Below are 26,010 nucleotides of genomic sequence, written 5' to 3' on the forward strand. Positions count from 1 at the left end.
TTAAAATTATCACAAAATAATCACTAAATATCAAAATTAACTCAATCACTCAATAGATTCCTCCCACTTTAGACAATGCTCTATAGGTTGATGGCTTCACAATTTGCTATCACTCTCGTAATATGAGGGTAAATGAAAGACAACTTCAGCAAGCAGTCATGTTTTTCTATGGGCTCTTAGTAATGGGTTCAGGTTTTCAACAGGAAAAAGTGTCTGTGTACATTTCTCTCGAACCTACTAGGAGTAGGGTGGCCATACTAGGAGCCAATGCTCCCACCACCATAACTCTGGATCATTGAGGTAGGTAAGCTCCACCATTCCAACAAGGTGTGGTAGTCATGCAGTATATGCTCACTGGGCATATAGTGTTTCTAATATTGCTTCAGGTCCTGTGAAAAATACATCCCAGTTGAACTTAAAGGGAGTTGTAGTGTTGGGTGCTTTCTTTTCAGACACCTCTCTATGTCATCTTGTTTTACCAATTTTGGCTACATTTGACATATAGCTTTCTTAGGTTATTTTAGGTTGTTGACTGTTTTTTTGCACATTTGAAGCAAAATGGAAAGCAGGGACTGTAAACGAGGAAAGAGAAAGTACTCTTTGATCTTTATCCTCTTCTAAAATAAGTGACAGCTCAAAAAAAAAAAAAAAAGTGAATAAGTACTAAGAAGACAGAGGATTACTACACCCTCCTGCCTTCTCTACATCAGTAATGGATGTCTAGAAGCAAGGCATTCTTCGATATCTCTGGATTAGTTGATAATGCATTTAAGGAAATTGTTGATTGTATTGTGTTAGGTTGTGGCAGATTCCATAAATTCTGCATATTTATGGAACTCCAAAAAAATACACAAAAATGGATATATCACTATGTCCTATAGTAGAGGCCATAGATGGAGATTCATCCATCTCATATTCTTCTCCCTTAATATCTCACACAGCTGATGACTCTGTATGTAAGCGAGACAAATGAACTTTTGTGTAAAAAAATTATCTTTCATCTCCCTCTCCAAGAATATAGTAGTAGAAACACATGACCACATGACCTGCTAGTAATCTGGATCATTAACCTGTTCACTCTACGAAGTGAATAACCTTTAAGAATATATGGAATTTACATATGTAATAGCCTTAGTTTCATCTGTAAATCTGAAACAACCAACCATTAAAACCTATTTATTAATGTACCAAGAGTAGAAACCATAGGACTATTACAAAATGAAAGTATCTGTAGCTTTACCCTCCATGTGGGGCACCTGTTCGTCTTGGAGGGGACCTCCCAGTGATGGTACTGGCCCTTTTCATTCTTCCTCTTTTTCTTTGTTCTACTTCTCCTGAGTCTTTTTCACTATCCGTTTTCCATCACTGGAATCCAACGCCCCACCGCCATGTTTGCCATGTGGTGTGATCCGTGGACATCTGGAAAGGGGGATCCTGATAGTCTTGCACTACTTTGGTCCCTGCTTTGGCAAGACGGTCCTGGATGGTCCGGGTGGTCCTGGATGGCCCAGCCAGGACCAGTCGGCTAGTGGGCTTGCCTGCAAGGGTCAACAGTGTTGCAGTAAATCCCGACCCTGGACCATGTGGTGAGAGACTTACTGCAACACCGGTATAGCGTCCAGGGTAGCCCTGGCATTCCACTCCTGAGCGCAGTCTTTGCTTGCAGGGTAGTGGGTGTCCATGTGTGGCTCCGTGCTGTGGCGCCAAATTAAAAAGTCCTTAAATATGAATTCTTCATCCTCAAATGTTTCAGGGACCCTAACAAAGTCCCAACCAAGTACTGATAATATAGACACAGCATATGGAAACAGAAGTAAGAAACAAAAGATATCGGATACTAACATAAATGTACCAACCTTTTTAATCATTCATGCAACAGGTGAAAAACCAATTGGGAAAATGTCACCCTTCTTTATCCAAAAAGGCTTAGGACTGGCAGGACCTCCCAAAACTGTCAAGAAATTGCATTCTGGTGATATCCTCGTGGAAACAATGTGCAAACAACATTCCGAGAAACTACTGAGAGCAACAACAACAACGATGGGTGGAATACAAATTGCAGTAACACCTCACAGAACACTCAATTCCAGTAGAGGAGTGATATCAGAATGGGATCTCCTTGATGTTCCTGATGAGGAGATATGTTCAGAGCTTAAAGATCAAGGAGTGACGGGTGTGAGGCGCATCCTGATATGCAGGGATGGTCGCCTGGTCTCAACCAAGAACATCATCCTTACTTTTGATACACATAGGTCTCCGACATCTGTAAAAGCAGAGCATCTCAGCTGTCCTGTTAGCATGTACATCCCTAACCCACTGAGATGCTTTAATGTCAAAGATATGGGCATGCCCAAACTGCCTGTCATGGTTCTACTACCTGTGCCCGATGTGGTAGTAAAGAGCATGAAAATAAATCTTGCTGTGAAAAAAAAAGCTAAATGTGTCAACTGTCAGGGAGATCATCCAGCATACTCTTGTGCATGTCAGAAATGGAAAGATGAAAAAGAGATACAAAAAATTAAAACGGAACAAAACATATCAGGATGCAGAAAGAAAGCTAGCCACCATTACACCTGTTCTATGATCCTCTTATGCTGAAAAAGTAACAGTTAAGAAGTGCCAACAGCAACTCAAACATGTATGTCTATTCCGCCATTTGATAATTTCACCATATCTGAACTTTATGATCACAAGCGCTTCTCTATTGAGCGCATTAATCACAAGACCTATGGCCTTACTCCAGAGACAACTTCCAAAATGGTCCCATTCAATGAAAACTCATCTATCAAAAAAATTATGGCGGAGACTTCACTCAAAGATAAACCACCAGACACTTGCACAGAAAAAATGGATACCTCGATATCCACTGAAAGCAAACTAAGCATACCAACTGACCCTAACACATTTGATGTTTTGAACACTCTACCAGAGGAAGAGATGGACACTGGCCGTCCATACTTTCCTAAAACAGTGAATAAATATTAATCTAACAAAGATAAGCCCTCAACCTCTCGAAAACCAGACAAGTCAAAATCAAAACAATAGGAAAATTTTTACAATGGAACTGTATTAGGATCCACCAGAATATTGACGATATCAAGATGTTGTTACAGAAACATAAACCTTTCTGTTTCTGTCTACAGGAAACTTACTTAAGACCCAATGAGGATCGTACCTTTAGGAATTTCACTGTTGTACGTAAGGATAGAACTGGAGATAGTCCTGCTCATGGAGGAGTAGCTATCCTAATGGGCAGTCATACTCCTTTCCATCAGGTCCAACTTAATACTTCTCTGGAAGCGGTAGCGATTTGCTTCTCTGTGGGATTCCTTATTACAGTATGTTCAATTTATTTACCACCAAATGCTGAGTTAAATGAAATTGATCTTGATAACCTTATCTCACAACTGCCTGAACCCATACTTTTGATGGGTGACTTTAATGGTCACAATACTCTAGGTAGTGCCAACACTAATAGACGAGGTCGAATCATTGAAAAAATTCTTGATAATAATCTTGATAAAACCCGTTCATATTCTGCAATTGATTCTTACAATCTGTTCCCCTTCCATTCTTCCACTGCTCATGTGGGATGTTGAAGAGAACATATATGGAAGTGATCACTTTCCTGTTCTTTGTACAATGTCTTCACAGGAATCATGTTCACCCACACAGACACCTCTATGGAAAATAGATCAGGCTGACTGCAACACTTTCTCTCATCTTGCAAAATTTAATGCTGATGCCATCAGTCAAACACTATCAATGAAGCTGTAAAATATATAACAGAATGCATTGTCCAGCAGCAACAACCTCTATCCCAAAAACATCCTCTCGATTTCCAGTCTATCCAAAGCCTTGGTGGAACCCAGAATGTCAGGCAGCCAAAAAAGATCAGCACAGAGCATGGAGCATATTTCGTAGATACCCCACCACATCAATTTAACAGATTGTGAAGGACCCACCACATCAAATTTAATAACTTTCAAGCGTGCTCTAGCCGAAGCACATTTTGTAAGACGTCAGAGTCAAAAACAATCATGGATCCCATTTACTACATCAATTAATCAAATGACCGGTCCAAAAATTGTATGGGATAAAATCCGGAAAATGAAAGGCAGATATAGTACACATTGTTTGTCCACCTTAGACTATAATGTAAGTGTTCTTGCTGATCCCAAAGCTATTGCAGATACTTTTGGAGAAACTTTTGCTAAAATCTCAGCAACAGCTTCATGTTCTCCGGAATTTTTAATACTGAAAGAGCAGCCAGAGAAAAAAATGTTTAATTTTTCTACCGACATTCTTCAGCCATTTGTCAAGGAGGAACTAAAAAGAGCTCTCCTACAATCTCACCCTAGTGCAGTAGAACCTGATGACATCATCTTCTACCATCATCTTCTATGGATCTTCCTCTCTTATTATACAATAGAATACTTGCAGAGAAAGAGTTTCCAAATTCTTGGCATAAATCAATTCATTGCTATCCCAAAACGGAAAAGATCCAACACAAGCAAATAATTATCGACCCATTGCTCTGACCAGCTGTCTTTGTAAGATACTAGAGAAAATGGTTAATGCCAGACTTCTCTGGTATTTAGAAAGCAACAGTCTTCTTTCCAATACACAATGTGGTTTCCGTAGACATCGATCAACTTTAGACCATTTAGTTTGGTTAGAAATTTGTATAAGAGATGCAGTTCTGAAGCGAGAACATCTTGTCTCGGTTTTTTTTGACATGGAAAAAGCTTATGACACAACCTGGAGATTGGCATATTAAAAGACCTCTATAACCTAGGTCTCAAAGAACACTTCCTATATTTATTAAAAACTTTCTGTCCAGGCGAACTTTCTAAGTCAGAATGAGAAGTACACTATCTCGACCATATCTTCAAGAAAAAGGTGTTCCCCAAGGCTCTGCTCTGTCTTAAGTGTAACCCTTTTTGCTATTAAAATCAACTCAATCATTGAACAGCTTCCTCCCACTGTAGACAATGCTCTATATGTTGATGACTTCACAATTTACTGTCACTCACGTAACATGAGGATAATTGAAAGACAACTTCAGCAAGCAATTGATCATGTCTCTCTGTGGGCTCTTAATAATGGGTTTAGGTTTTCAACAGAAAAAAGTGTCTGTGTACACTTCTGTCAAAAATGCACTCATCATCCAGATCCTGAACTAAGAATGGGACTTACTGTTATTCCAGTAACTACAGAAACCAAGTTCTTGGGATTCATTTTTGACAGAAAACTCGCATTTCTAGCACACATTCGTCAACTAAGAGAAAAGTGCAAAAGAACTTTGAACCTCCTTTGCACTCTATCCTCTATTGGGTGGGGTGCTGATCAAGCTTCATTGCTCCATCTTTATCGTTCACTTTTACGTTCAAAGCTGGATTATGGGTCCCAAGTCTATGGTTCGGCAAGACAGAGTAACCTACGATAGTTGGATTCCATCCATCATCAGGGTATACGGATAGCTACTGTGCCTTTCGCACCTCATCCACTCCAAGTCTCTATGTAGAAGCAAATGAACGGGCTCTATCACTTTGACGGAAACAGTTCCAGAAATAAGGCGCATAGTGGAGTTAAGCTGAACATCAACCAAATACACATGGGCACTGTTCAGCCATACGGGTGAGCAGTATTCAGCTGCAGAGTAAACGAGGCCAAGAGCAGTGCAGCGAAGCATTGTTGCTGAGGCACCCCAAGTTATTCCACATAGTTTTTGCAGTATATTGTTTCTTGTTTTTAGCTTGGATGCTGTGTTAATGAGATATGGTTTAAAAGATAGTGTTCTATCCAGAGTGACACCCAGATATTTTGGGAATCTGTTGTAGCGTAGCAGTCTGTGGTTGAAGTAGACCACGAGTTCTTTGTTAGCCTGGTTATTGTTCAGGTGGAAGCATGAATCTTTTGTTTTGCTTGGATTTGGGCTTAATCTCCATTTGCTGAAGTATTCATCTAGGACTGCAAGGTCATTTGTTAGTGTATCTTCCATTGTAGTAAAATTGGTGTGTCTGATGGCTTGAGCAATGTCATCAGCATAGCAAAACTTCTTATAAGTTAAAAAGGAGGGGAGCCAGAACTGACCTTTGTGGTAGTCCATTATCCACTGTCCTTTGTTTACTTTTGTTCTCGTCCATACACACTTGGAACAGGCAGTTGCTTAGCATGTTATCGATTAGTTTTGCTTTTGTTCTGCATGGGACTGCTCGAAGCAACTTGCAGACAGCACTGTGCCTCCAGACTGTATTATAACTGCGGTAAGATCTACAAAAGCTACAGCTGTTTTCCATCATTGTTGGTAGCCTGCCTCTATATGTGTGGTGAGTGACAGAACCTGATCACATTCTGAATTTGGCCTGTTCCACTGGTACTTGTTCTATTATCTTAGAGGCAATTCTATTGAGGATGAGCCTTTCTAGGAACTTATAAGGTGCTAAGCAGGGTGATTGGTTAGTAATTTTCTGGTTTGTTGTTGGTTTTTCCTGGTTTTAACATGGGAATAATTTTTGTCCTCTTAAACTCTTTTGGAAGTCTACCAGTCTGGAGAATGTCAGAGAAAAAGCAAGCCAACCACTGCTGAGTTTTTTGGGCTGTTTTCAACAGGAAATCAGGATGAATTCCATCAAAACCTGGAGCCTTATCTGGTTTCATATCCATTAGAGCAGTGTTAATATCTTCAAGAGTGAAGGGTCGTGAATATAAAGGGTCTGATGGCCTGTTATTTTTCAAATATGTAAGTTCTCTTTTTATTTGAAGAGTGTGTTGTTTGTCCTTGGTGGTATATCTTGATGTGACAATATGTGATGCATATTGGTTAGGAGAAATAGCTGATTGTTCCCAGGCAGTCAGGGTGCCACTACCTAGTTTTCTTAGAAGGCTCCATGCTTTTCTACTGGAGTGCCGAAAATCGAGTCTTTCTACTGTTTCAGTCCATTTCCTTTGTCGGCTGGTGTCAAGGCTGTGAATGAGTTCATCTGCAATGTCAGGATCGCCATACTCTAGATATTCTTGATACAGTTTATTACTATCATCGTCCCATTCAGGGATATACTCCTTCTGGAAGCCTCTTGGTATGGTCTTCTTACCTACAGCTAAGACAGCTCCCATGAATCTCTTGTAATTATTGCTTGTTGGAAGGATCCACCGGACATATTTGTCAAGACAGGCAGCAAATGTATCCCAGTCCGCTTTCTGGAAGTTCCAGCGGGGACTTCCCCGTTGACAAGATGGATCTGATAAAGGGATACCTGCAGACCTACCTCTAATATAATTGATTTATGTTGGCTTCAGGGAAAGTTGGAGAGAACTCTTCTCGATGTAGGTAATGGTCGTCCATTGTTGTCTTGAGTGACGAAGCAGAGGTCGGGATTGTACTCCCTGTTTCAAGCTGCTGATCTGAAGGAAGATCTATCTTTTGCATCGAAAATTAGGTGCATGTTGTGAATTTCTGCCCATTCAGTCAAAGTCTCTCCTCATTCATTGTTGGAAGATATTTCCATAGTGTGTGGTAGCTGTTAAAGTCACCTATATGCATCGCAGGGTGGTTGTGCACTGATAGACCTTGTGGAGGCAACAGGAGGGCAGGGGGTTTTATACACGTTGGTAATGGTTATGTTCCCTATCATAGTTGTTATCAGATGCATGCCACCATCAATGCTGGTTGTAATGAGGTGGGAAACTTTTAGGGTACTACGTACATAGGTGGCAAGGCCATGTGCATATGATAATGTAACCAGGAATTCGGCCCCTGCAGTGGAGCTGACCTTACAGTGAGTCTCTTGAATAAGAACAACGTCGACATTGTTGTCATATACAATTTTTGAGAGGTATTCATATTTTGCTCTACACATACCCTCAATGTTACTTTGGCAAATTCAGAAAACAGGTCTAATATTCCTAGTCATCTTGCCCTTAAGAGATCTAATTCGTGTGTTTGAGTTATGTGTACTGTAACCAGGAGATCGAGAAGATAGTCTGGTCGCTTTAGCTCTTTAGCGTTATCTAGGGTGCACCATGAGGAGGCGAGCTAGGATTGCACCCCTGCAAAGATGTGTACATGTATAAGGCACTAGAAAAGAATAGAGATCTGCAAATTGTCCAACTGTGTCATGCAGACTGCAGACAAGAGTATACAAAAGAACATGCAGGTAGATTATGTCTATACACGAATGCTAGGAGTATCAGAAACAAAGGGGTAGAGTTTGTTGTCTTGATCAATATGTTTGGACCTCAGGGTAGTGTTGGTTGTCTTGATCAATATGTTCAGACCTCAGATTGTTGGCATTATTGAGACTTAGTTATCAGAATCAATCACTATTTATGCAACATCGAGTGTAAAGGGTACAGTATTTATATTGAGTGTAAAGGGTACAGTATTTTTAGGAATGATAGGATAGGAGAGGAGGAGTGTGCTGCTAATGATATCAGTGAACAAATGAATTTGAAGCCATCTGGTGTGAGGCGGAATCTAACAAGATTAATTACATAGTGGATCGGTTCAATTGGAGTTCAAAGAATAAATAGGGCAGGAGTCAAATGGATGTGTAATCTTATTAAGCAAGAGGTTCTTAAGTAATGGATGATGTGGAAGGAATACTGTGCATAAGGATGATGTCCATTATAAAAATTATAAGCAGCAAGCTAGAATAGTCACAATTGTTGTACAGATGTTGAGTCTGAGTATGAAAAGAAACTGGCTTTGCAAGCTAAAGACAACCCACAAGAAATTCTGCAAGTAAAAGAAATAATGAATAGGAAAGAATAACTCTTCTGAATGCGGATGGGGCGAGGGTGACAGATACAGAAAAGCTTGTTCAACTAATGAATTTTGCTAAAAGCTATCAACCTGGAGTATGCAACATTGAGTTCACTGCTACCTGTTAAATGAATGAAGAAACTCAGGTGTATGAAGAGGAAATATTAGAACTTTTGCGCAAACTGAATAAGAATTCAGCAATAGGGACTGAGGTAATAGATGTTCAGCTGAACTGTCTATTCCTTTGACCAAGCTATATAATTTGAGTCTCAGAACAGGGAAGATTCTGCAAGAATAGAAAGAATGTATTGTAATCCAATTGCACATGGCTAGTGCAAAAACTGATATATATCCAACTATTGACAGGTGAGTGGTGAAGATTTTGGAAAAATCGGTTAGGGCTCGCATTCAGAAATGGGTTGACAGTGAATCTCTACTTTGCAATGAACAGCATGGGTTTACTAAGGGAAGTCATGTTTTAGCAACTTGCATTCTATAATATAATAATGTTATCATTGAACTAGACAAGGGGAATGGATACATGTATACACCGTGATACTTTTGAATTTTGCTAAGGCTTTTGACAGAATGCAACATACAAGGCTGTTGCATAAATTGGAGAATATGGGTTTGGATTATAAAATATTAACATGGATAAGAGGATGGCTGACTGACAGATATCAAAAAGTCTGCAAGATTTAAGGTAACTAATGGTGTACCACAAGGATCAGTCCTTGGTCCATTGTTATTTAATCCGTATGTTAATATATTAATTAATTATAATAATATAATTAATATATAAGGATTTGATAGGCAATATACATTTTGCTATTGATGCAAAGATAGATAGGTAGGTACGGTAATCAGGAATGCTGATTACCGTATCTACAGAATGATTTGAATAGGCTGGAATTGTGGCAATGGGAAAATGAATGTTAGATTTAACTAAATGCAAAGTCATGTACTTTGGTGTAATTAGATATTCAGTGTCGTATTATATTGTGGAATTATGCTAGAGTAAACTGATCAGGCTAGGATCTTAAGAGTGTTAGTAGATAGTAAGTTGAAGTTCAGAAGCCACATAGTAAGGATTGCAAATACAACTCAAAAGATAATTGCAATGCTGAAACAAACTTTCACGTGTAAAAGTAAGATTGTCATTTTGCCTCTTTACAAGGCCTTGATAATACCTCACTTGGACTGTTGTGTGCAATTATGGTTTCCTGGTTTCAGTTGTGATTCTGATATAGTGGAGAGAGTGCAAGGGTGAGTGTTAAACTTCTGTTTAACACTCACCCAGTTAAACGACTGTTAAACTTTCCCCATTCACCACTGTTAATGGAATTTTTCATTTTATAGAGGGCAGGGAAAGAACAAGAGGGCATCCTTGGAAGCCAAGATTGAATGCCTCAAAGAAAGAAAGAAAGAAGGGGTAAGGGCTAAATTTTTCTCTCATAGGGTGGTGTGTGATTGGAATGGATTGGTTGTTGTGTGTGCAAACAGTGTGAATGAATTCAAGAATAAGTATGATAGCAGATGCATGTATATGGCCACCCTCAATGAGTCCCTGATTCCTTGGAGGTCTCTCTTAATAATAATAATAATAGTCAAGACAAAGAAAGAATACAAAGGAATTATATGATCCTTTGCATCTCATTTGTGACAAGATTTCAAAGCTATTATGAAAATAAGGAGTAAAGGTGGCATTCTCTGACTGTCAGATGACTATTTATGGTTATGGCAGAAGCAACTAAGGTTGTGAGGCCTGCCTTTTAATTGTTTGTATTCCTTTGGCAGGTTTTCTTCTTCTAAACAAGATCTCAAGTCTACATTGCCTTCAAACCTCCCCATTCACCACTCAAAAAACAAGGGGTATACAAAATGCTTCATTCATGTGGAATGTGCTGTGCAGGATAAACAAACTAGTCAGGAGAGACACCCATTTCTGAATATATCAAAGAAGTAGAGAAGAAAATAAAACACAAATTAGAACTGTTGGGCTATTTGGAGTTATGGCCAAACCAGCTAAGGTTGTGAGGCCAGTGTATTATGTCTGTTAATTGTGTGTATTCTTTTGGCAGGTTTTTATCTTTTGTGGGATGAAAAACCAGAATTTTTGGGTGGAAAACCTTACCATCTCCATATGGCTTACTCATTTTCAGCTGAAAAGCCCTTATAAAGGTTTTTCTTTGCTTAGATGGTATTTGATCTTAAGCATAAATCAGGACTGCCTCACATACAACAGACGAATGAAATATTGCGACAATGTATAGAAATCTCCTATATTGATTATAATTACTTTATCAGGACATTCAAGAGTTGTTGAAAATGTTAAGAAATCTCAATCAGTGTAACAAAAACAAGGAATTATCATAAATGAGGTCTTGTTTCATCAAAATCCTGGCACATGCATGGAGATCTCAGACATTGTTCATGTTATAATCTAGTCATATAATACATTGTGAATAATCCAGCACACATTCAGCATTGTTTTTATTTTAAATGTTTATTATTAAATGATCCCATTTTGCATGTCATGAACTCAGTTACTATAATATCAGGTAATTTTATTTTACTCTCTGCACACAAAACTAGAAGAGTTTTAAAATAATAAATTGTGATTTTTTTCATCCAATAGTCTTCATGCGGTAAAATGTACCGGAAATTAATCTAACCTAATCCCTGTCTACAGAAGACCCAGAAGCACTTTCTTAGGAAGGTTTTTAGCAGATTACTCTAGATGCAAGATTCTAAGGTTGGTTAGATTTGAGACATATATAGTGTTAGGTATTGTACAGGCAAATAATCTTGAATGGAAGAGGGTACCAAGTTTTTCGTGACTGAGGTGGGGGGGGGGCAGATGTGATAGATAAACAAAGATATATGACCATAAATTATGCTTAATTATTCATAAATACTGCATTTTATATATTATTGTAATGGTTGTACTCATGAAAGGTTGGGATCTATAGCACAACAGCACTGGAATGTGGACTGAAGATTATATAACCTAAACTGAAATCCTGCTGCAAAATCAATATGTTCTTTTTCGTGCATCTTAAGGCTTTCTATAAGCAAAGTGGTGGTCACCTACAGTGGATTACTTGAAATCTCACTCTCTGGTTCTGATAGTGGGGATTATATGTGTTTGAAATAATCAAATTTTGGGATGGTGCAGAAAGTTTGATGTTCAAATAATCAGTAAAACTGCAATAGCAGACATTAGAGCAATAGATTTTTGGAATTTTCCAATATTAGGTAGCACTTTCATATGCAGATCATCAATAAAATTGCAAATTATGGATATCAAGTTTATTATTATTATTATTATTTATTTATTTTTTACTTTTATGATATTAGGTAGAAATTCAATTACTTCGAATGATCAGTTTTTGCATGTCGAACTTGCAGGCTGTCGTTAGCAAAACAGTTACTCTTCCATCTCAGCCAACAGCAGATGCTGTTCTGTCATTTAAACCAGTGATTTTGAACTCTTTAAATTGAAGACTATTTTCTTATTTTTTAGCAAAATGCTCCTTCATTTCCAACAGTGAATTAATATAGGGATCCTGGTGTAAAGCCATTTATAAATATTTTTTAGCATCATTGCAAAATGATGCTAAAAACATTGACAAGAATAGTTTAGAGCAACAGTTTTCAACGATAGCAAATTTTTTATAGGAATTGTTTTTTCAATAATCGAAGCATTTATGATTTTTTTTTCCCTGTCTTTTAGATAATGTCAAGTATAACAGCAGCTAGTGACAGTTCTCAAGATGCAAGTGTAACTAGCACATCTTTAACTCCAGGTAACTTTTAAAGTAACAACGTGAAGAATGACCAGTGTACTTATGCTGAATTTTTTTTTCATCTTTTTTCCCCACCATGGGTGGCATTTCAGTTATCAATCCTATATATTTAACAAAGCAGTATGAATTCATCTGAAGCTCTTCCCTTTGTGGCTAGTATTATCTGACATGTAATCCAGGTTGTTATGCTATAATCAGTAATTTAGTTCTAAGGTATGCACAGTGAATTATGTAATTCAGAATTTGATATTTTAACCATGAAGGAAATATTACAGGGTGCAATCTGAGTTCACAAGTCGAACATTATCCAGTAATTCTGTTAGCAGACATCCTGGTATCTAACAGATAAGCTTAGGTGTTGACGGTTAATGGTATTCTTCTTTTTTTTTTCAGCTATTTTCTGTCCACTGCTGGACGAAGGCCTCCTCCAGTTCTTTCCACTTTTTTCTGTGCTTGGCAATGATTGACCAACTTTCCCCAATAAACTCTGACAGTTCATCACTCCACCTTCTTTTAGGACGTCCTTGGCTTCGTTTCCCTTCTTTAGGAATCCAGTTCGTAAGTTTGGTGGTCCATCGCTCATTTTCTTTTCTGGATAAATGTCTGGCCCATTTCCATTTTAGTCACTTGTGGTGAAGAATGATATCAGTGATGCGAGTCTTATCCAGGTGTTTCGCTTCTTATCTTTTAATGTTGTTGTGTCGTGTCGTACATCCTGGCTTTGAGTCTGCCATCTTGTTGGAACGTTATTTTTATTTAAATTATCCATTTTTTTTTATTAATTGTTGGTTGATTACTGATCCAAATATAGAGAAATTTATATTATCCTGTGCCACCCTATATTCAGATTAATCTATATAATATAGTGGAATCAATCATCAACTAACTTTTGCAATCTCACTTTTCTACAGGCCGAGGTTAATATTATCATTTAAGGCTTCCGCAAGGTCCGATAAACTTTATGAGCGGTGCAATGAAAGAGAATCAGGCATCAATAAAACAAAACATTTTATGCAGGGTTACATAACATGTACATTAAGTATAACTTTGAAAACAAGATAATGCAAATCAACTTAGTTCAAATACTCATAACAAACATAAAACATTAGGCATCAGACATCCAGCTGTCAATTTTACATTCTTCTGAATAATTAAAAATGGTTCACACAGTTCAATGTTACAGAATCTTACAGTAAATATTCTTAAAGTAGAATTCTCTAATTCTCTCTTAGTTAACAAACACTTAATTCAATTATGAGGCAGTTATCACTTCAAGGGGGTAACACTTTAAAGCTCCATACCTCGGCTAATTTTAGTAGAATGCCACAGTTAATGTTAAGATATATCGGGCGGAGCTAACTCTTATTTCTTCACACTGAAATATAAAAAAATGGATTGCTCTTACCGGCTTACATCCTTTGCACATTATAGGATTCACTATAGGCACACTTAAAACTGAAGTTAACTATCACTTTGAAGTAACACTATTCAAAAGGAATCTTCACTATATAACTGAAATATTAAACATAGAGCTTCACAAGTCTTGACGCACTCGTTTCAGGTAATCTACTTATTCCTTATTTTCTTCTATGCATTAATTTCAGCTTTGCACTATTCTTCCTCAAAACAATTGGATTCGACGTAATTTTAGAATTCCGTAGAAATATTCCTAATTGCCTATTAATTTCCTGGTCCCTTAATTTATTTATGGCATTTCCAAATTTCCTTTACTGCCACCCGTTACTTCACTCCTGCTGTCCTGAATGCTTCTTCCCTGTTTACTCTTGTTTTCCAATAAAATACCTTCATTCTTCCCGCCAAAATCCGGTTCTAGCCAGTTCAGCTCATATCAACTCCTTCTCCCTTCGAATACCATAGCTTACGCTCCACGCACACGCTATCTGAAATTAACTCCGTTTCCTTGACAACAGCCAATCAAATTCAATCAGAAGAATTACATAAAATTACTTTCTCTTTCAGTAATGTTAAATAAAAAATATCATAGTTCACATAGCGTACATTAAACTTACATATATATAATTTCTTACAATATTATTATAGGAATAAATTAAATAAAATGAATGACATTTTTATACAGAGTCCTTTTTTTAACTATTACATTACTTAAGATTATATTATTAAATAATAATAAACAAAATTCAAGGCAATTATATGAATAACACACTATAAGCAAGAGACAAACAATAAATAATATTTACAAGTCTTGCTTATGAAATGGAGGATTATGTTAAATATTATTTAACATAATCCTCCATAAAATCCTCCATTTTATGTTATTTATGGAAATGCCATAAATAACATTTTATGTTATTTATGGCATTTCCAAATTAAGAAGGGACCGGGAAATTAATAGGCAATTAGGAATATTTCTACAGAATTCTAAAATTACGTCGAATTCCAATTGTTTTGAGGAAGAATAGTGCAAAGCTGAAATTAATGCATAGAAGAAAATAAGGAATAAGTAGATTACCTGAAACGAGTGCGTCAAGACTTGTGAAGCTCTATGCTTAATATTTCAGTTATATAGTGAAGATTCCTTTTGAATAGTGTTACTTCAAAGTGATAGTTAACTTCAGTTTTAAGTGTGCCTATAGTGAATCCAATGTACAAAGGATGTAACCCGGTAAGAGCAGTCCATTTTTTTATATTTCAGCGTGAAGAAATAAGAGTTAGCTCCGCCCGATATATCTTAACATTAACTGTGGCGTTCTACTAAAATTAGCCGAAGTATGGAGCTTTAAAGTGTTTTCCCCTTGAAGTGATAACTGCCTCATTATTGAATTAAGTGTTTGTTAACTAAGAGAGAATTAGAGAATTCTACTTTAAGAATATTTACTATAAGATTCTGTAACATTGAACTGTGTGAACCATTTTTAATTATTCGGATGAATGTAAAATTGACAGCTGGATGTCTGATGCCTAATGTTTTATGTTTGTTATGAGTATTTGAACTAAGTTGATTTGCATTATCTTGTTTTCAAAATTATACTTAATGTACATGTTATGTAACCCTGCATTAAATGTTTTGTTTTATCGATTCCAATTTGATGTTTCCCTGATTCTCTTTCATTGCACCGCTCTTAAAGTTTATCGGACCTTGCAGAAGCCTTAAATGATAATATTAACCTCAGCCTGTAGAAAAGTGAGATTGCAAAAGTTAGTTGATGACCGATTCCACTATATTATATAGACTATATTATCCTGCGCCACCCTGAATATAGGGTGGCGCAGGATAATATAAATTTATGTATATTTGGATCAGTAATCAACCAACTATTAATAAAAAAAAATAAACCAGATAATTTAAATAAAAATAACATTCCAACAAGATGGCAGATTCAAAGCCAGGATGTACGACACAACAAAATGGCACAGCCGACAAGATGTGAATTCACTAGTGTAAATTGAGTAATTAAAATTTTTTTTGTGCTATTGTGGAAGAAGTAATTATTAAAACCTTAATAGTAAAAAAAAAAAAAAAAAAAAAATTTAAGTGAATCACAGTGAGCAGTTGTGAACCAAAATCAGGCAAAGAAAGAAGTTATTTTTGGATTCAGATTTTTAAATTTAAGTTTGTATCTGATATATTAATATGGCAGTTTCATCTAGTTCAAGAATGGAAGATAGTGAATTTTTTTGTACAGTGAACCCACAGGTCTTTCCTCAGTAGTTTTTGGGTGAGCAATCAGATGATGTGCTGTCTTTCTTTACTTTTGTTGAAAAACTTAGGGAAATAGCAAACTGGACTGATTTCCAATTACTAATATTACTATGAAGTAAGTTGACTGGTAAAGCAAGGACATTTTTATATTCATCCCTAATTCTCAAGGAAACATTAGATTATCAGAAATTTAAGGATGTTTTAATTTCACAGTATTCCAAATTAAGAAATATTGGCCGCAACTTATGGAAACTACAGAGAGTCTCACAAAAAGATAGAGAAACTGTCACAGATTTTTACAATCGTTTGTTGACACTATCCAGTAGTTTAAATGTGACTAATGAAGATAAACCTCACTTAGATTGGGCTGTGTTCTAGCAATTCTGCCAAGGTGTTAGACAAGAATTAAGGGAAACAGCTTACAAGAAGAGAATTACCACATTAGAAGAGTGTTTTAAAGCTGTGAAGGAAAAAGAGCAAATGATAGGAGACTTTTCTCCCTCATCCAATCTAAGCCATGTAAATGTCTTAGAAAGAACTGATTGTTCCTCTAACTAATTGAGGAACAATCAGTTCCTCAAAAAAGGAGAAAGGAAAGAAGAAAGGTATTGAGGAAAATTCTATAAATCTTAAACAAGTGTTGGACAGTAAAGATCAATCTAACAAAGGGAAATTAATGGAGGAAGTGAAAACTCTGGTTCGCCATGAAGTGGAGAGATTCCAGCAACCAATAATAAATCGTCTTGATCAAGTGGTGACACAACTAGCAAATATTACCTTAAAATCTCATGAGAATCACAACCTCTCAACAGATAAAATCAATGAGATGATAGAACAGGAAGTACAAAGGCAAAATCTGCCCATATTAACAAGTCTGGATAAGGTGATGCAAAAATTAGAGCTATTAATCAACAAGTGCCAATTGTCTCTCAATCTCAGGAAAGGAAGGAATATCTCTCAACCCTTAGAGATCCTCCTAAATGTTTCAGGTGCTACAAAACTGGACACATTGCCAGAAATTGCTCTTATATTAGAGGAAAATACTCCAACAACACATGGGATTCTAATTTTGGATATATCCCTCACAGAAAATACAGTAGTTATCAAAATTCCCTCAAATCAGATGAGTCGATGATGAAGATTAAAGGAAATATCCAAGGATTCCAGTGTAATATTTTATTAGACACAGGCTATAATGCTTCAACTATTAGTAGAGACTATTTCCTACAAATAAAGCATAGATTAAGGAAACATATAGCTCAATTAAGGAGACCTGTGAGAATTACCACTCTGTCTGACTCCAAATTTATAGTTTATGAGAAGGTTCGTGCAAGAAATTATCTACCAAGTTTTGGACTAAGTGTCTGGCAGAATTTACTGGTTATTCCTTCAACATCTAACCCAGATTCTCATATCATCTTGGGAACTAACTTCATCGAAAAGTATCACTTTTCATGTGATTTTTCAAGGGGAGAAATATCCCTGATGAACAGAAAAAGAAGTATTAGACACAATAATAAGCCTTTATACATTGGAAAGAAGATACTAACAGAAAGGTTTAATAAGTCAACTAATGCACAACCCCCAAGCAAAATACAATCAAATGCTGATATATTAATTGAGCATAATAGTAGTGATGACTTAGATAAACTGGATAAGCTTGAAACTCAATTCAGCACAGACATAACATTAAAAGAGCAGATGCCCACGTCTGAAATAAAAGTTGACACTACAGATCAACTAGCAATTGAAGTTCACTTTGCCAAGGCAGCTACTCTTCATACAAGATCTAATGAAACAGGAAGAGAAAGAAAAGAAAGAAGCAGGCCTAACCGAGTAGTTTTCCTAGGAGATTCACCAGAGACTGTGAGAAGAAAGGGAAAGAATTATCCTCGAATGAGTGATTACAGAGAGGACACAAATAGAACAAAACATCCAAGACACAATACTAGCGGTAGAGAACATAAATTTTATTCTGAAGAGACTTTCCCTAACTGCAGGTATGATAGACATGCTGATCTCAGTAATAAGGGTGATAGTAATTTTAATGAAATAGTAGATAAGAATGCATGCACAAGTCATAATAAAAATAAAAAAAAAGGATTATGTTGGATTCTGAAAAATTTGGATTCTGAAAGAAGTATTAACAATTTTCATTTCTCTTCATTTAGAATCCAACAATGTGATGCCTAGCATCAATCTCTCCGTTTTTCTTTGAGTTGTTAATTTATTTGCCAATGCTCTTGTTAGCGACCGAGTTTCGCAACCATATGAGATGACTGGAAGTATATACTGGTTAAATGTCTTTCTTTTTAAACAGAGTGGGGCATCGTCATTTTGAAAAATGTTTTTCAATTTTCTGAATGCACCCCAAGCAAGTTGAACTCTCCTATTTATTTCCTTTTGGAGTCCACAGTTTAGGTCAATGAGATGACCTAAGTATGTATATGAAGAGACTCTTTCCAAAAAAATTGTTTTTTATTATTATGTTTTTTGGTGTTACTAAACGATTAAACATGATTTTAGTTTTTTCTCTGTTTATCTTTAGACCGACTTTTCTGCTTTCATGATGTAGGTCTTCTATCATTATATTAAGGTCTTCTGGAGTGTTTGCAAAAATTATGATATCATCTGCATATCTTAGATGTGTAAAGTTTCTGTTATTAATTTTTATACCAAGGTTTGTCCAGTTTATATTATTAAATATTTCTTGAAGGACTGCTGTAAAGATTTTGGGTGATAGAGAGTCTCCTTGTCGGACACCTTTTTCAATTGATACTTTATTGCTACTCGTGTGGAGTTGGATTGTTGCGTTGCTGTTGCAGTATATTGGACCTGGAGAATATATGGAGAATATATGGACCTCCTCCAGGTATATTGCCTGGAGGAGGTCCATATATTCTCCAGGAACTCCCTGATTCTGGAGTGCATTGATTATTGCATTAATTTTGATGGAATCAAATGCTTTTTCATAATCAATGAAGGCTGAACAGAGAGGCAATTGGTTTTCTTCTGCTTTTTCTATTATTTGTTTTACTGCATGAATATGATCAGCTGTGTTGAAGCCTTTACGGAATCCTGCTTGTTTTACTGGTTGATTTGAATCTAGAAGAGGTGTTAACCTGTTTGTTATTACTTTTGTGAGAATTTTGTACAGATTAGAGAGAATACTAATTGGTCTATAGTTCTTTGTCCCCTTTTTTAAATAATAGTATCAGAGTAGCATTTTTCCAATTTTCAGGTATCTTCCCTTCTTCTAGGCATAAATTTAGTAAGTTTGTGACATGGTGAATTATATTGTTTCTTCCCCATTTAATTAATTCTAATTGTGAATTAGCTTTTCATCAGGACATTTTCCATTTTTCATTTGTTTTAATGCTTGTTTTATTTCATCTAAAGTGAATGGATGGATGAATTCCACATGCGATGGAGAGGAGTTATTTATATTTGATTTATCTGTTGAAGGATCACTATAGAGTTCTTTATAAAATTCTTCTAGCCTACGTAGGATTTGTTCTTGGTTCCTTATGGTAGTTCCATTCTTATCTTTTATTGCAGTTATTTGACTTTTGCCAGCTGATAAATATTTTCTTAGTATTTTCATATTTTTATTGTTTTCGATTGTTTCTTTTATTTTTTTTAGTGTTATAAGATCTTATTTCATTTCTCATCTTTTTCCTTATTGTTTTGCATAGTTCTGCATATTCTATTTTAGAAATTAAGTTTTTGTCTTGTTTCACATTTCGTCTCATTTTTAGTAGTTGTAGGATTTCCTCTGAAAGTTTATGGTCTTTTTGTTGTTTTTGAATTCATTGGCTGTTGAGATTATTACTTCTGTTAGGTTTTTGCTTATTTTATTTATGTCGTCTTCTTCAAATATATTTATTAAGTCTAGTTTTTGTTTGATTGAATTTTTCTTTGTAATCCTTCTTGTTTTCGATAGGGTTTAAGTTAAAACTTCTTGATTTTTTGTTGTTTAGCCATTTTATTCTTTCCAATTTGGGGTTTATTTTAATTTTGGCGCTCTGACCAGTCTGTGGTCACTTCCTGTTTTTACTTGATTTAGTACTGAAGTATCTTGAACTATTTCTTTATTATTACACAGTATATAATCTGTTTCATTTTTTATTTCTCTGTTTGGACTTCTCCACGTCCATTTTCTATTGAGGGCTTTCTTAAAAAATGTATTCATAACATAAAGCTTGTTACTGATAGAGAATTCTGTAAGAGCCATTCCTGAGTTTGCTGCTTGTACCATATATGTATGGCCCTATTGTATCTATTTGGTGAATGGGATGACCTACTTTGGCATTAAAATCGCATTAATGGTATTAACAACACCAAATGAACTCTTTTATAAAAAGATGTTTTATTAACTCATATTTTGCTGAATTTCAAATCAGCATCATCAGAGCATAACACAGCATATATACACGATGGTGAGTAAATGAAACAATGCAATTGTAATGGACAAAAGATCTAAAATCCTATTTTGGCACCCTCTAATGTTGTCAAAAAAAAAAAAAAAAAAAATTACAGCTATGTGGGAGTTGCTCTTAAGCTACAGTCTCCTAAATTTTTGGCAAATTAATGCAACCATATTTGTTCGTGAATGTGACCTCTCCTGTATATTGCTAGTTCAGTGTTTTGGCTAATTTCTCTCTTATTCCATGTAAATTTATTCAATTGGCTCTCCAACATACCAACTTCGCTTATTCTGTTATCTATCTCCATATTTAATTTGCCATCTTCACTAAAAACCATGCTTAAATAGCTGAAATATTTTACTTGTTTTATAAGTTCTCCATCAAAAATGTAGTTGAAGTTTTTATGTTCCTACCTATTTTCATAGTTTGGTCTTTATTGCTGATTTTCATGCCAAATTTTTTACAGCTGTTATTTAGTTTAGTTAGATAATCCTGACAGGCAAGGTGCACTGATGGAGTGCATAGTAGATGGTATGAGCTCAGCATTATATGTTTTTCATAAATTTGACTGACTGCTGTAATCTTTTTGAGACATATAACATGACAGTGCCATGTGTGTGGACAGTGATAAGAGAGACAAAAGGAGTCTATTAATGTATTTCTTGAAAGATGGGGATTGTATTCATTGAGGAAAAACACTGTGGGAAAGTTCCAAAGAACAGGTATATGGAAGGAAGGAAGAAGATGAGAAGTTGGTTTAGTAAGTTTGTAACTGAACCATGCATGGATGTTGACCAGCATATATTCATACATAATTAGATGAAGGGGAAAAATGGTAATAATGGCAGTTCAGTCTATGAAAATGCAATTGGAGAGAGTGAGAGTTATGGGGGTCATCAGTTAAACAGATATCTTTCTTTTGGATACAGATGATGTCTTTGAGGAAGGTTTTTTGAGGCTGAAGAGTCTTTTGACATAATGGGTTTATGCTGAATTTACTAAATTATCTTCACCTTGCTTAAGAATAGATAAAAGATCAGTGTTTAAAGCATTGACCATAGAACTTCTTGAAGCTCATCTGAGCTCTATATTGATCATTGTTATAGGTCCTTGATATGTAAAAAGGAAGAGTAGGCAAAAGCACAGTGCCTTGGAGTACTCCAGCATTAATGGAAAAATAAAACCAGAGAGAACCATCTGCCATGACATTCAGCAAATGACCAGAGAGGAAACTGGCAGTCCCTTCACAAAAGCTAAGAGGGGACCATAAGATGGCAGCTTGGTAAGAAAGTTACTATGCTAGACTCAATCATATGCCTTTGAAATAACTATAGTGATTACATGAGTTTCTCCATATCTTTCCATGACCTGCATTCAAAGGTAGGTAAGGTTATTGAGGATTTCTGCAGTAGAAGGAGCATAGTGGAAGACATATTGCAGATCATTAATACACCAATGACTCATGTTGATTTAGCAGAGAAAACATATGTTGAGAGATAATAATTATTAACTAAATTTATTAAGCCAATAAGCCCTTTGCCATTCACTACCAATATCCATGGTAGTGGATGGCAAAAGTGAATGCTTTGGTGGCCAAAAAGAAGGCTATTCTAAAGATATGGATATTTTAGATGTTTGGAGTAATTCTTTTGAAAAACTGTCAATCAAAACAAGTAGTGACAGAAATATAGTAATATATATTCGAGACAAATGCAAACAAGAGTATGTATCAATACTTGAGGTAGAAAAATCTTTCAAAGCGTGAAATGTGGAAAGGCAACTGGAGTAGATAACATTGACCAGAAATGCTCAAACATAACAGGTATAAAAGTTTTGCAGTGGCTACAATGCATAATTCAGAGGGCCTGGTTAAATTCCAGTAATTGGAGTAGAGCTCTTACAGTTAATTGGAATAAAGCTAAATGTGAGAATTATAGAGGAATTTCTCTACTATATGCTCCAAGTAAGATTTATCAAGCATACTTGAGAAGAGGCTAAGAAAAATTGTGAAAGAGAAACTTAAGAAGAACAAGTCAGGTTCAGGCCAAATAGAATTTGTCAAGATCAGATTTTCACTTTATGACAGATAGTTGAGACATCATGGGAATATAACAAGAATCTGTATTTAGGATTTGTAGATCTGGGAAAGCCATATGTCAAGGAGCCCAGAAGATAGCTTTTCGAAATGTTTCAATTATATGGGGTAAATGGAACATTAACAAAGTAATTCATAGTCTATATTAAGTTGTTAGTCAACAGTTAGAAATGAAAGAAATACAGGAAGGTGGTTTGATGTAAAATCTGGTGTAAGACAAGGATGCACACCAATTCCACTCTTATTCAATATTTGTATGGATCACATTATGAAAAAAAGTAATATTAAATCTGATATGTTAATCTCAGTTCTTTATTTTATGCGGATGATGCTGTGCTCCTAAACATATATCTAGTGAAAGTTTCCAGGATTCATTCTCCAAGCAAATTCTGATTCTCTTAGAGAGACTTATGTGGTCAGAGCAAAAATGGTTCCAGCTCAATTTGTTGAGGCTTTGATAACACCTTATTGCTGGGAAGGAATGGTGATATGATGGATGATAGATGCACCTTCCAGTGTGAATAGTTTTTCTGTAGACTGAAATGGATAAGGCTCCATTGAGCAGTTGTGTGACTAGAGTATCATGTCAGGATAGACAGATATTGTTTTCTTTTTCAGTTGTGAAACTGATTCTTAGATGTTGGCTGTTGAGATGTGTAAAGAATGTTTCCAACATATTCCATCCAAATAAAGAATAGCATAGCCACATTGTGGGTTTAAGAGGGGCATTGTTTATGACTGTGTGTTCAAATTGGTATGTGAAAAGATTTATTAGAGGAAGGGGGGGGTGTCTCATAGCTATGCCTACAATGTGCTTGTTATTTTTCCCTGCTATGTAAAATAGCCAGAATTCATCGTAAAACCGAGTAAGGCTGCATGTATCTTTTAAGAGTACATTAATGAATAAGGAGTCTATCAGAAAGAACCATAATGCCAGTATCTTTAAAGATCAGGTTTGAAGTATACAGAGTTTTTTTAACATGGGAGGAAGCATGGCCTGTAATGAGAAAAAGGCCTTGGGCTAAGTATTCAACTACTTTACTTAGCAGAACCAATATAATTCGTCATGTGATCTCAATGGGTTGTTTTTCCTAATCCATAAATCTCAAGAGGTCTAGGATTATAAAGTCTAAATTTTTGAATATTTTGCCCTCATCCTTGGCCATAACTTTGCATCTTCAAATCATGGCAAAAATAGAATGTGACATCTAAGTCTCCTCTCCCATAGTACCAATAATATCTGGCTATATCTAGATATTATTGGTAATATTCCCGGAGAGGCTTTAAAATTTTAAAATCTGCCACTCTTCTGAAAAGGAATCTATCCTATGTGGAACTTGCCACACTTAAAATGCTATGCCATTCTAAGTGTGGCATAGCATTTTAAAAATGATCGAAAAATAGCAGTCTTGCTCACATTGAACTGCTTGCTGTTTAATTGACACTGATCCTATCCAAACACAAAACAAAAAAACACTCCAGAAATTATTAGACAAAGTTATATTCTTGCCTCCTGAAACTATTCAGAAAATTAGATTTTATAATGGGTTGTTTGTGAGAAGTCAGCTTTGGAAGATGTTTTCTTAAAATTCACAGCTTGGCAATAATATATTGACAACAATCTGATCATCTGCCCCAGTGATTCAGAAAATTAACATTCACATTTCTTTATATAAACTTCACACAGGGGGGTTCAAAATATAGAGCATGTCTGTGTGCTGTGCGTGTAAGATCAAGAAGCAAGTAGTAACCTGTTGATATTTTTCTTGAGCAGCTGCAGTTTTTAGTGCTTGAGGAATGATATAAGGAGGGCTATTCCAAAAAATAGAAGTAGAGACAAAATGGACATGTTAATGCAGTAGATTTGATAATGGACTGAAGTTGATCAACAACTACTTGTGCTTTTTACAAGATTAGAAAAGTGGATGGTTATCAGTTCAGCACACCGGTGAAAATAAGCAATTAACCAGTTTGCTATTTATACATCAGGGATTGACCAGTTTCCACAGTATATCATCGATGTTGACAGACTCAATTGAATGTCACTTGAAATAACATTTGTGTTTAAGTGTTTTCACATCACTTCTGTTTATAAATATAAATTATTTCATGTGATCTATGCAGTTTGTCATGACCAAATTCATCATCAAATTCCTGATATGTACTTTCAAGGGGTGTACAGGATATGATAATACTACATGAAAAACTTACATCATTATTACTAACTTCCTATCTACAATTTTCCTGCAAATCAATCTTTTAATGTCAGGACTCCAATATTATCAGGTCTTATATTTCTGTCTTCTAAGGCACTTTTTACTTTATCAATCCACCTATATTTTGGTCTTCCTCTGGGTCTTTTTCCTGCCAACCTGGAAAGAACACTTGTTTTGCTAATCTTAACTCTCCCATTCTAGGTGACCTTACCACTTGAGATTAGCTCTGATAACACATTCCTGGATTCTAACAATGTTAAGTTATTTTCTAATATCCTTGTTTTTACTATGATATTGTCACTGATGCCATCTGTTTCAGCCCTCTAATCTTTCTCAGGACTCTCATATCTGTGGCCTCTAGTCTTTCGTCAAGTGTTTTATTTCTAACCCAGATCTCGGATCCATAAGTAAAAATTGGTTTGAACACTGTCTTGTATACAGCTAATTTAGTGATTTGACTAATTTCTCTGATGTTGGAGGCTTAATGGATTGTATACAGCACTCAGGAAGGGTTAAAACAGAATTTAATACTTCCTATATTTCGTCTCAGTCACTGAGACATCTTCAGGGATTACAAAAAAACTAATGTAACATATATACAAATGCCACACAATACTAAGCCCAACCACATGGATGACACTAAAGTCCTATCTAGGTGGGGCGCCCTCTAAGGGCGGTTGTAGGTGGCCTGAAATGTAACGTGGAACCTCTGGTGATAAGTGTTTCCCAAATCTTAGGAAGCTTAATGCAACCGTATTTATTAAGATTTGTTTTATTTTTGAGAGCAGCTGCTGATTCTAAGAATAGTCTCTCTTTTTTGAATTTCCTGTAGTGGAACATGGCGGTTTTTTCCCATGAGATCCTGTGGGTTGTATCCAAGACATGGTCAGCCAGGCCTGACTGACCATAGTCGTAGTTGCAGATGTATGACTTGTGTTCCTCCAGGCAGATGGTTGCTGATCTGCCTGTCTGCCCAAAGTATGCCGGCTTACAGCAACAGGATACTTTATAAAC

The 26,010-nt window shown here is 36.0% G+C and overlaps 1 protein-coding gene across 2 annotated transcripts in view; it reads left to right on the forward strand.

Annotated features, from left to right (window-relative positions):
* The window catches only part of Rcd5 (microspherule protein Rcd5), a 245,474-nt gene that overhangs the window by 16,468 nt on the left and 202,996 nt on the right, over positions 1-26,010 (forward strand). For both annotated transcript variants that reach the window (XM_090395444.1, XM_090395445.1), the window contains exon 2: positions 12,504-12,576. In XM_090395444.1, the coding sequence (XP_090251570.1) occupies positions 12,507-12,576 (70 nt within the window). In that variant the 5' untranslated portion in view covers positions 12,504-12,506. The remainder of the gene's footprint in view (positions 1-12,503; positions 12,577-26,010) is intronic.

This window comes from Typopeltis vanoorti, chromosome 7 (genome assembly GCF_054136105.1).
Source record: "Typopeltis vanoorti isolate ZY-2024b chromosome 7, IOZ_Tvanoo_1.0, whole genome shotgun sequence".
Classification (NCBI taxonomy): domain Eukaryota; kingdom Metazoa; phylum Arthropoda; class Arachnida; order Uropygi; family Thelyphonidae; genus Typopeltis; species Typopeltis vanoorti.